The sequence below is a fragment of the Podarcis filfolensis genome, assembly GCF_964270895.1.
Source record: "Podarcis filfolensis genome assembly, chromosome: 5".
NCBI lineage: Eukaryota > Metazoa > Chordata > Lepidosauria > Squamata > Lacertidae > Podarcis > Podarcis filfolensis.
This window is the reverse complement of record NC_139608.1, coordinates 88,192,652-88,205,502: the sequence shown is the minus strand read 5'-3', so window position 1 is coordinate 88,205,502 and position 12,851 is coordinate 88,192,652. Positions and strand designations below refer to the sequence as shown.

The 12,851-nt window shown below is 42.7% G+C and overlaps 1 protein-coding gene across 1 annotated transcript in view; it reads right to left on the bottom strand.

Moving 5' to 3' along the window:
• Positions 1-12,851, bottom strand: part of WDFY4 (WDFY family member 4) — a 195,813-nt gene that overhangs the window by 53,127 nt on the left and 129,835 nt on the right. Inside the window, exons 44-47 of the mRNA XM_083615378.1 lie at positions 10,869-11,017; positions 6,734-6,854; positions 4,923-5,008; positions 3,549-3,611 (exon numbers count right to left, since the gene is read on the bottom strand). Coding sequence (XP_083471504.1) covers positions 3,549-3,611; positions 4,923-5,008; positions 6,734-6,854; positions 10,869-11,017 — 419 coding nt within the window. The remainder of the gene's footprint in view (positions 1-3,548; positions 3,612-4,922; positions 5,009-6,733; positions 6,855-10,868; positions 11,018-12,851) is intronic.

The window sequence follows — 12,851 nt, the reverse complement described above, 5'->3', positions numbered from 1 at the left end:
AAGGTACATACATCATTGGCTTACATGGTGTGTTGCAAACACACATCATTGGCTTACACACAGTGAACCCTACCATGCAATGGGTACAAGTCACCTTAAAAGAAACTGCTGTCAGGATAGTGAGGGAGAGAGAGGGGGATATATATATATATAAAACAAACACGCTCAGGCACATATTTTTTAAAAAAGACCATAGTGACTTGCTCAAGGCCATTCTATGAACTTTGTAGGGCTTTCTGCACCCAAGCTAAGCACTCTGGCCACAGAATACACACCAGTTTGGAATGCCCTTGTTTCTGCAATGTTAGCGTTTATACCATATTTACTCGAGTCTAATGCGCACCTTTCTTTTTGGCCAAATTACATTGCGAAAATCGGGGTGCGCATTACAATCAATGGCGCATTTACATTTGCCAGCAAATATTTCTCTGGTTTCAAGGTTTTGAAAAGTGAGGTGCGCGCATTAGATTCGATGGCGCATTAGACTCGAGTCAATACGGTAACTAACCTTGGTTTCGTTTAAAAGCAAGGGAAATGCAAAACTGGTTTTGCTTGGTTCTGTCCTCCACAGCAAGGTATGGTAAAAAATAACAATTAATGTATTGTTGTGCTTTGGGTGACGTTTTCAAATTGTACTGTGATTTGCGACGTCATGTATTGTTTTTAACATGTTGATAGCTGCCTTCGGAGGAGCAATACCTGCCGAACAATTAAAAACAATTGGGGAACGAAAGCTGTGAACACATTCCAGTTTGCTCTGCATCCACCGTGCTCCTATGGCTGGTTTGTGAAGACACATATGTACGGCAGTCCATCCTGTATTTTTTTTTACCTTTTTTCTTTTTAGAAATACTGTGTTTTGTTGCATTCCCCCCAGATCAGCTTCAACCCAGTTTGAAAACCTAAGCCCTATGGAGACATCCAGGTCCCTTTCTCCACCTACTGGCAAGGGGCAGTTTAGGAACTATACAATGCACAAATCTAATTCGAAACACAGACAACCTCGCTGATTTTTAAGCTGGCAATGTGCACAGAGTCTATAAGGCATAAGATTCACTGAAAAATATTCACACACTTCCTGTTTCGCAAAGAGCATAAGAAAGCAAAACTACAGTCGTACCTTGGATCCCAAATGCCTTGCGAGTCGAACGTTTTGGCTCCCGAATTCCACAAACCCAGAAGCGAGTGTTCCAGTTTGCGAACGTTCTTTGGAACGCGAATGTCCAGTGCAACTTCCACGGTTTCCAATTGGTTGCAGGAGCTTCCTGCAGCCAATTGGAAGCCGCGCCTTGGTTTCTGAGAGTTCTGGAAGTTGAACCGACTTCCAGAACGTATTCCGTTCGACTTCCAAGGTACCACTGTATATTATATTAAAGTGCTTGAAGAGGTGTGTGGAACTCCCTCTTCCCTTGAGAAAGTGCACTAGGCGGATTGAAACTCTTTTGACTTCCCTCAGGACTCCTCGGATATTTTGTTTAAGGAGAAATGTTCCAACTCATTTTAAGTTTTGCTTCAGGCCAAACTTGGGTGGCAACTTGTTGTTGTTGTTTTAAATGAACCTCAAATGCAGTATCAGTTATTATTGGAGACAGTGTGGTGTAGTGGTTAGGAGCAATAGACTCGTAATCTGGTGAACCAGGTTCATGTCTCCGCTCCTCCACACGCAGCTGCTGGGTGACCTTGGGCTAGTCACACTTCTTGAAGTCTCTCAGCCACACTCACCTCACAGAGTGTTTGTTGTGGGGGAGGAAGGGAAAGGAGAATGTTAGCCGCTTTGAGACTCCTACGGGCAGTGATAAAGTGGGATATCAAATCCAAATCCAAACTCTTTAAACTGCTTACAAGACTGCCTTCCTTCCTCATGCCAGTAAAGAGTTGTGGTTGGCCTATTGGTCGCTGCATATGCTGACCACCCGATTTTTAATGTTGCCGTTTCTATCAGCTTCTTTTATCGCCTCGGTGCATGTATAATGGAGCTTTGGAGTTTCTATGTTCAGAGCGAACAAAGTCAGGTGTATTACTGCAGGCAAGCGATTCAACTGATCTCGTTCTTCAGCATCAACAATTTAGAAAATAAGTTGGTCTATGAGACAAGCAGAAAGGACCCGAAGAAGCTCCAACTAAACAGTGGGGTAGGAGAGCTAGGAAAAAAATGTATCTGGCAACCCATGCGCCCCTTTGGTTTCAGATAGAACATGGGTAAAGGTAAAGGGACCCCTGACCATTAGGTCCAGTCGTGACCAACTCTGGGGTTGCAGCGCTCATCTTGCTTTATTGGCCGAGGGTGTACAGCTTCCGGGTCATGAGGCCAGCATGACTAAGCCGCTTCTGGTGAAACCAGAGCAGCGCACAGAAATGCTGTTTACCTTCCCGCTGGAGTGGTACCTATTTATCTACTTGCATTTTGATGTGCTTTTGCACTGCTAGGTTGACAGGAGCAGGGACCAAGCAACGGGAGCTCAACCCGTCGTGGGGATTCAAACCACCAGCCTTCTGATCAGGAAGCCCTAGGCTCTGTGGTTTAACCCACAGCGCCACCTGCATCCCATAGAACATGAGTAGACAAGTCTAAAAACCCTGGGAAACAAATTTCCACAGCCCCCTAGCGGCTACGGTGGCTCGTTTCCCAGAAATTTAGCATCGATTCTGGAAGTGCATGCTCAATTCTGACCAAACTAAACCTCCTGGTGTATATTTTTCTCTATGAGGTTTAACCTGAGCCCTTTGGGTGAATCAAGGAATATGTACAGTTAATGAGTGTGAAGAAGACTGGGAATGTTTTAAACACTCTGGGAATGCTAAGCAAGAAATAGCAATCAGTGATCAATTCCTTTTCTTGGTAATTTCTTCTTGGAATATTTTCACCCACGTATTATTTCAGTTATTGTAACTCATATCACTGTCACTCATCTTGGAATTAAAAAAAATAATGATAAAGGCAAACAAAAAAATACCATTATTATTTATGTTGGAATGGATTACCATTTCGCTTGTTATATTCACATCCACACAGTGAAGCCATAGCAGAATAAGCCAGACTGAGAGGAAGAGTTCAGAAAGCTTTGGTTTCTGTCTGCTGACTGAGTAGAGAGCTGTTTTGATGTTCCTGACACACAAGATTTGTATTTCCTCTAAAGAAAAGATTCAACTTTCTCTTGCAAGCCTTCACGAACCTCAGTCTTTTGTACCTTCTCACCCACAATCAATCCTGCAAATATATTTTTCTTCTTCTTTTGACTACTGCTAGCTAAAGGGGGGGGGCAAAAGAAGTCAACACATTCTACTTCACTTTAGTCACTTTTGCAAGTGTTCACTCGTAAATCCATTCTGCCCAGTTAAGTATACAATTGTATCAACATTTTTTTAATAGATAAAAAGATCTGTACAAAAATTTGCACATGAATAATATGTGTAAACTAATATACACCATATACAATTCCCAGCACACCCTTTGTCAGGTAACAGGGGGCACATTGGTTTAAAATACTCGCTACAGTTCTAAAAGAGAACGAAAGGCTTATCAGTTAATTAATTAATGCAGTTGTTACCTTATATTAATTGATGCTTCCGTGATGCCTTTCGATTTCAGATTAGGCTTCTTCGAATAAAATCTGAACCGGAACGAAGAAAATACAGCAACAATAGAAAGGGCTGATTCATGCTCAGAAATCATAATTGCTTTAGAAATTAACTTTTAAGGATTCCTGTATGTTTTGCCAACTAAGCCCCAGTGTAGTTCAATCATCAGTTATGTGCTCAAGACAAGCTGCTGATAGGACTGGGAGAACCTTGCAAATAGAGTAGTACCTTGGTCTACAAACTTAATCTGTTCCGGAAGTCCGTTCTTAAACCAAAGCGTTCTTAAACCAAGGCATGCTTTCCCATAGCAGCGCGGGACTCAATTTACAAATGGAACACACTCAACAGGAAGCAGAATATGTTCTGCTTCCAAGGCAAAGTTCACAAACCAAAACACCTACTTCCGGTTTGCAGCATTCTTAATCCAAGTTGTTTATAAACTAAGCTGTTCCTAAACCAAGGTACGACTGCATCTCCTTCAGCTTCTCAGAGTAGAACACAAACACACGTAAGTAAAAATCACTTGAATTTCCCTCCACATACAATTATTCCATAACCCCAGTTCATTTCCCATACCACATTTTGTGTTAAGATTAGCTTTGTCAAGGATGAGGAGAAGGGACAACAAGAAGCAACAAACACAGCAGAAATATATGAGCTCATACACCCACATATTATTTAAAGGAAGTTGTTGACAGAATATCTTAGCTGTCCAACAATAACCTTATTCAGTCAATTTTAACTCAAAATATCCTAGAAGGAAAAAACCAACTGGCTCAGGAAATAATTACCTGGAGGGGCAGTTGTTGTTAATGTGTGTGTATTGTGGGATAGTCATTTTTCAGCTATTAGTGCACATGCAAGACCAGGAAGGATAACTCAACAACGAAATAGGTTTCTGCATGTGGGCTGCCAGGCTGAGTAAAATATTTACACATTTTGCAAATTTGTGCTGCGCAATGTGGACTACAAATCCCGGAATACAGGACAGGTGGGTCCAGGAGAAAAACACATGCCTTGATATTCTGAGAATACGAAAAATAAAACCTCATGTTTGTAAGGAGGGATCTGGGAAATTGCTTTGCAATATTCAGCTACATTTCCAAGATATTGTGACAGTTTCACCAGCCTTCTTTTTCAATAGGGTAATAGAGGTTCTAGGCAAAACTTGTCACAGTGGAGCAAAGAGTTCTTGCTCCCAAAGCAAATTGCAGTCCAACAGACTGACAAGAATAATCTCATTGTTGTGTCACCGGGGGAAGTTAGCACAGGATCAGGCAGGAGGGAATGTCCGTCAGTGCACTAAAGAGCCTTTGGGAACTTTGAGCTCTCGTGTGAGGTACCTTTTCAGGGTTTTCGTCCTGTCACTGTTGTGGAATACAAGGAATATGGAGTAGCCACTTCTGAAGAAGATTTCCAAGGCAATCTCCTGTGAGAACAAACCAATGGCAGAATGGTGAGATTACAATGGAAAAGGTAATGCATGATCTAAGTAATGCATGAAGGGGTTAAGATCATTGAGTAAGCTGTCTTGCCAAGCTTAGTTCACCTTGGAGAGGAACTAGGTAATAAATGCTTTGTTCCCCCTCCAGTCTACCTGAGAAGCTTGGCATATGAAGAGGCTAAGAAGGTTGCTCCAGCTTAGCAGATGTCTCTAACAAACCACTCTTTAGTTGCTGTAATTTAGGAACTTTCACCACTGCAACTAAGCCAAGTTTTACTGCCTGTGCAATTTTCCCCGAATGCTGTATGGGAAAGCACAGGAATCTGACCTTTGGAGAGTTTGTGAGTAAACCATTTTTAACTTACCAAATGTGTGGTCTTTCTCTATGCTAAGGAAGTGTCAGAGTTCACAAGGATTTTTAAAGGTCTAACAGCCGATATTTCCATGCTTTACTTTCCTGCATGTTTTGTGATTTTAAATCTCTGCTAGGGTTCTCTCACCACAGAGTACATGCCCCAAACCTAGATCTGGGCATCCAGGGCATTCTCCCTTTTATAACTATTTTTCTTTGCCACCAACAGTAAGGAGTTCTTAACTCCTTCCATCCAGGCAACCCATTTGCTCTCCCCGGTTAGGAACGAATCCAGGTTTTCAGGTCAGATTGTGGTTTTGCTGAGCCAATCTCAGTACTTTAGTTTACTCGTTCAGATTCTTTCTCAAACACCAGTTGCCTGAGGCCCTTCCCTATATTCTTAGACTAGGAAGAATGTTTGAATAACATCCGCCGGGACCACATAACACCGGTTCTGAGAGATCTGCATTGGCTCCCAGTACATTTCCGAGCACAATTCAAAGTGTTGGTGCTGACCTTTAAAGCCCTAAACGGCCTCGGCCCAGTATACCTGAAGGAGAGTCTTCATCCCCATCGTTCAGCTCGGACACTGAGATCCAGCGCCCAGGGCCTTCTGGCAGTTCCCTCATTGCGAGAAGTGAGGCTACAGGGAACCAGACAGAGGGCCTTCTCGGTAGTGGCGCCCCCCCTGTGGAACACCCTCCCTTCAGATGTGAAGGAAATAAGCAGCTATCCTATCTTTAAAAGACATCTGAAGGCAGCCCTGTTCAGGGAAGTTTTTAATATTTAACGCTGTACTGTTTTTAACACTTGATTGGGAGCCGCCCAGAGTGGCTGGGGAAACTCAGCCAGATGGGCGGGGTATAAATAATAAATTATTATTATTATTATTATTATTATTATTATTATTATTATTATCATCATCATCATCATCATCATCATCATCATCATCATCATCCAAAACATTTTCCAGGACTGTCTTGCCAAACTTTGGATTCTATTTTTTGTCTTCTTCAAAATCCACAATTTGTTTCTGTTATTCTATTACTAATGCAAGGTTTCAGTGTGGAATTTCTTTTACAGAGATCGCCAGAAAGGGAAGCACCTAACATTCCCCCTCAGCAATGTTTTCCCAGAACTTTGGGGAGGGAAATAGCTCAGATCCCTCCCTACAAATGTCAGCACGACCGCTAGCCAAAGAAGCACTCACAGTCCACGCATGCTTACAATTCCCCCCTCCATTTTCTTTTCTGATTGTACAGCTATATTTCTTGCACCCGCAAGGCCATATATTGCGGCTGCATATTGTCAGATATCCTGTACCAAAGGAAAGGTCCTTGCTAACAGCTGGTTCCTACCTGTAGAAGAAAGCACATCGGATGGATCTCTTTAATGTCACTGTAGGAATGGCAGGAACATGTAGCCTGTCCCATGGCCGGGTCTTTGTCACACAAGCTATGAATGAATGTATCATCGATGCTAGAAGGAAAACAGGAAATACGATATATGATATCTTTATTGTCATTGTCCCATGCAGAACAATGAAATTGAAAAACTACATAAAACTACATAAAAACTACATAAAACTACCACAAAACTACATAAAAACTACATAAAAACTACATAAAACTACATAAAAACTACATAAAACATTCAAAACCCCCTAAAAACTCTAAAACCCCATTTTAAAATACACTATACTATAGAGACACCTTATGCTACGTTTAGAACCAGAATTGCATTTGCGTAGAAACTGTTTCTCAGGCAGCTGGTCCCAGCCTTTATAACCCTATACCTTCTTCCAGAAGGCAGAAGCTGAAAGAGATCATTTCCAGGGTGCGTACTATCCTGCGCTATCTCTGCCGCTTTCTTATGGCACCTGGCAGCATAGATTTGATCTAAGGTGGGAAGAGTGCACCCAATTATTCTCTCTGCAGTCTTTACAACCCTGGATAGCATTGTTTTCCCCCTGGCCATGCAGCTCCCAAACCACACACACAGACCATAAGTTAATACGCTCTCCACAGTGCAATGGACATTAATCAAGGACTACAGCATTGACTTGTCGTCCTTAACAGGAAGATTGGAGTGTTCCTCTTGTTTCTCTACTTCTCTTTTGTACACAATCAACAATCATGTTGGATTGGCTCTGCAAAACAAGCTAACCTGTTGCCCCCCCCCCCAAAAAAAATCAGAAGTAATTTGGCTTTTTTTCTGAGCCAATCTATCTTGTAAAAGATGTCACCCAGCCCCTACCTCCAGTCAGCCCCGTTCACTTCCAGCTCAACCAAGCTTCTTCTCCTTAGCAACAGCTGCCGCCCTATGGCAGTGCCACAGGGAATGAGGAGGTCTTTCCCCCCGCTCTCTGGTGCCAGGGCATAAGGTTCTTGCAGCCCTTGGAAAGTGTAGCCAAACCTTGGGGAAATTACATTTCTCAAGGTCTTGGAGCCTTATGGATTAGAGGTTAAGCTGGGAATTCTCCCCTGATTACCGTATTTTTCTCTCCATAAGACAGTTTTTTCCTCCTAAAAAGTAAGGGGAAATGTGAGTGCGTCTTATGGAGCGAATGGCGCTGCGCAGAGAGGGAGAGCTGCGCAGCACCCCTTCAGCGAAGTGCCTCTCCTGCGAAGCGGGAGGAGGAGCAGAAGGGGCTCCTGGCTTCTGCCAGGAGAGCCTTCATCCCGCTGCCCTGAAGAGGCTTCGCGCAGCTATCCCAGAAGCCAGAACAGCAAGAGGCTATCCCAGAAGCCAGATCCCTCTTGCTGTTCTGGCTTCTGGGATTCAGAATATTTTTTTTCTTGTTTTCCTCCTCCAAAAACCAGGCGTGCCTTATGGTCTGGTGCGTCTTATAGAGCGAAAAATACAGTAATTAGATTTATAAAAAACAGAAGAGAAGAATTTGCAGGTTCTGAATGCCTGTTTCTTTTTGGGCAGGGGTGGCCAACTCCCAAGAGACAGTGATCTACTCACAGGAGTAAAAACTGGCAGTGATCTACCCCCTTTTGGGGGGTACAGGTCACAGTTGCTGAGCTTTTTAGGAAGGAGGACAGCCCCGGATTTTTAGAATTCAAACCTCAGCTCAAGGGAGAAAGGGGAACAGCCACTCACCAGCAAATCGCTGGGGAAACAAGCAGCCTCACTGGGTAAACTCCATATTCCGTTCTGCAAATCATGCAGCAATGGAGGACAGGGCAAGGGGACAGGGCAGGATTTTGTTTTAGCAATGCTAAGGAAAGGGACCCAGAGATCGACCGCGATGTACCAAAACCTCCCAGGGATCTACTAGTAATTAGCGATCAACCTGTTGGACACCCCTGTTTTGAGGGGTGACCATTTAAGTGCATTTAACTTGAAATTTGCATACAGGCCTGACCCCTGCCAGCATCTTCGAGCCTTTACTACTCTTTGTCTCTATGTGAATTTTACTTCGGAGTTGAAGTGTGAAAATTCACATTTGAGTGGAATGCTCGAAATCAAAGCAATTCAAAATTCAGACGGAACCTTTAATTTTATTAAAATTCCACTTTGAGGAAGTGTCGGGGGGGGGGTTGTTGTTTGTATTTATCAAGTCTCCCAAACATGTCTCGCATGGAACACACACAAGCAAGCGTCTGCCCAAAGAAGAAGAGTTTGAAGAGTTTGGATTTGATATCCTGCTTTATCACTACCCGAAGGAGTCTCAAAGTGGCTAACAATCTCCTTTCCCTTCCTCCCCCACAACAAACACTCTGTGAGGTGAGTGGGGCTGAGAGACTTCAGAGAAGTGTGACTGGCCCAAGGTCACCCAGCAGCTGCATGTGGAAGAGCGGGGAAGCAAACCCGGTTCACCAGACTACGAGACTACCGCTCTTAACCACTACACTATGCTGGCTCTCAGATGCTACACAAACAGAAGGAAGACTGAGTGAGGGGAAGACTATAGCTAAAGAAAGAAGCTCAAAGCAGAAATGCACACAGACCAGAGGTCAGCAACCATTTTGGAGTATTGGGTACGTTTTGAATTTTGAGGGCTCCTTATTTCTAAGAGGGCTAGAGACTAACTTTCTGTTTTAAAATGAAAGCTTGACATCTGTGGCTGCAGTGGAAGTCTTCACAGCACCTGTGGACACTGCTTGGCCATTCTCCAAACAGACAAACATAACTGCAACAGTGAAAGTTTCTTAGGAGCAACAAGTAACAACAACAGATAATCACAGGTACAAAATAAGCTACAGAAAAACAGAGGAGAACAGGGCTGTAAATGCAGAAATTTGGGGGAGTGCTGTAGACAGGAACCGGGGGGAAAATCCAAGAGAGAAGCTTGTTTTGAAGGAGAGGAAAACTTTGATGTGGAAGCACTTCAAGCACACAACAGCAAGCAATAGGCCAATACGGGTCCCTGTGTCTGTGGGCACTGAATTTGATCAGGATATAGATGCGGCTATTTTATGGCACTTCAGAAAGTTTTGCCAAGGGCTGCTGTTTTATGGCAGTTGGGTCCCCCAGCATTGTGGAAAGGAGCTGATCTTGATAATAATTTTTATTAGATTTCAATTACAATCCAACAATAGCCTCATTATAACAATACCAATTTATAATACAATTTTAATAGCCAAGAAATGGAAAAATTACCAACTGTGGAAGAATGCCAGATGAAATTGATGGAATATATGGAGTTGGCTGACCTTACTGGAAGAATCCGTGACCAGAAAGAAGAGGAATACCAAGAAGAGTGGAAGAAATTTAAAGACTATTTGAATAAATATTGTAATATTAAAAATTAGAAATTACTTGAAAGTACCAAATAGGCCTAGGATTATAGGCCTAGTTAAATAAATGAGATCTAGAACTTTAAGAAAAGTTAAGAAATTTGATTTTAATTGGAATATTGTGTTTTAATAATGATATTAGAAAACTGCTACATTCAAATACAAGGAAATTCAGATGGGAGGGCTCAGAGGAAGTCAAAGACATGTTTATGAGGTTAGAAGTTTAAATAACCAATTAATTTATGTTGTCTAGGTGTTTGTTGTTATGTTTTTTATTTTATTTTTTGCTTATATTTGTGATTTTGTTTCTTTTTTCTTTGTTGTAGAATGTGTCATAATTGTAAGAAACTTAATAAAAATTATTTAAAACAACAACAACAATTTATAATACAATTACTAATACCAATCGTTCAAATACCAAATTATATCATTTAGATAAGGTGGCCCCTCGCATGCTAGAATGGATGGTTTTATTATTTTCTTTATTTCTGCGTTCCAAAATCTTATTAATTTCAATCACATTCCGGTCATCATAATAACTCCTTATACAACAACTGCAATATTAATAACTCCTATTCGTTTTGACACATTAAATGATTCATAGAACTACAAGAGAGGTGCTCAAACTATATCCTTGTTCTTCCTGTGTGTGGCAGTTATTCTGTCTGCGGCGTTTCTTCCTGTTCTTGTAAAATGTTATGTCTATCTTGATAGAGGAGCTGATCTTGGGGACGACAGAACTCACCTGGTTATGCAGTGCTTTGTGCAGTAAACGTCCCCCAGCGGGGACACAGTGAAATTCTTGCAGATGTAGAAATGTTCTTGGCCAAAGAGAAGTGCTCCTTCCAACACAATGTGTCCCTGAACGACCACCACCGATTGCCTGCATGTAATCTAAAGAGGGAAGCAGGCAGCGCATTTTACCAACAAAACAGTGGCCACAATTTGCATATTCTTGAGCATTTCACGGGTGAAAAGAAGTACACTTGTCTATCACTGATTACTACGCTGTTTCTTTGCTAGCTTACCTTCCTTTGTTTTGCAATATCCTGCTACTCAAATACCATACTTTTCCGTGTACAGTGGTACCTTGGGTTACAGACGCTTCAGGTTACAGACTCCGCTAACCCAGAAATAGTACCTCGGGTTAAGAACTTTGCTTCAGGATGAGAACAGAAATTGCATGGCAGCGGAAGACCCCATTGGCTAAAGTGTTAGCTCAGGTTAAGAACAGTTTCAGGTTAAGAATGGACCTCCAGAACGAATTAAGTTCTGTCAGCAGCTATTGTGTGTGTTATTGGTTGCTGCGTCAATGGGTGGCGTTGATTGGCCGACGCTGCGGCAATTGGGTGGGTGATTGGCAGCTTCTGCCAGTGAGGGAGAAGATGGGAGGCGGTTTTTGCGACGTGTGTGGGTGAGCAATTTCCAGCATTCCCCCCTAAAAAAAAGCTCAAGAACCCTTGGTAATCCCCCCCAAAAAGGGGGGCAATCCTCCGCAAAAATAGCTCAACAACTTTTTGTCATCTCCCCCCATTTCCTGAAATTTCAGTCCCCCAAAATAGGGGGCGTCTTATACATGGGGACGTCTTATAGACAGAAAAGCATGGTACATTCAGCAACATTTCTACCTGGATAGTGATGGGATGAATTTTGTATCTGGGTATTAATGATATGTTCGCAGCAACTGAGACAGGATGAAGCTGCCCTCGTGACAATGACTGCAGCTTTCCTTGTACAGTGGTACCTTGGGTTACATACGCTTCAGCTTACATATGCTTCAGGTTACACACTCCGCTAACCCAGAAATAGTACCTCGGGTTAAGAACTTTGCTTCAGGATGAGAGCAGAAATCGTGCTCCGGTGGTGGTGCGGCGGCAGCAGGAGGCCCCATTAGCTAAAGTGGTTAAGAACTGTTTCAGGTTAAGAACGGACCTCCGGAACAAATTAAGTACTTAACCTGAGGTACCACTGTACTAGGTTGCAGGGGAGCAAGGCAAGAAAAAGGTTGGGTCTGCATGGATCCAACAGTGGGAGAGCCAAGTTGGCTAGACCAGTGTGTGTGGACAGCCGCAGTTTCACCACCCCCTGTCCCATCCTTGCCCTAGTCATAAGAGTAGAGAAGAAGAAGGCAGCCAAGTTACCACAAACACTAGGGTCTTTTGTGACTGGGAGGAGGCTGCTTCATCAGGCAAAGCAGGAACCAGTCTGTGTGGATTGTGACACAACTCTATTGGTTGTCCTTTTAAGGCAGAGGAGACCTGGTAGATGACCACATAACACCTAAAGGAACATTGAAGAAGAGAGGCGTCCTACAAATGCTTCCTTCTCTTTGCTTAGAAAGCTGTAGATGATGTCAGTTTGCATTTCTTAGGGCAGAAAGTATTGATCTGATGTGCAGAGATCTTAACTCAAGAGGGTACTGGAAGCTTCTCTGTGTGAAAGAAGCAAGCAGAAGGTTCGTGATGTTTGGGTTATTCCTTCAGAGAAGCTGAGTACAGCTGGTTTAAACCGATTCTGTTATCTTTTCTGTCAAGGTCATGCTGACTATAAAAGTAAGGCCAGAAGGAGCCTGGGTTTCACTTTCACTTTCTATCTCTTTTCCTTCTGGTGTGGTGTTCTGTACATAGTTTGCTTAGTGTTAAGGTTTAGATTTATTATAAGTTATTGTAATTTAAGTTAAGTCTGCTGCAACTGGATTTCTTATGGACTGTGCCAATCCTGAATGTAT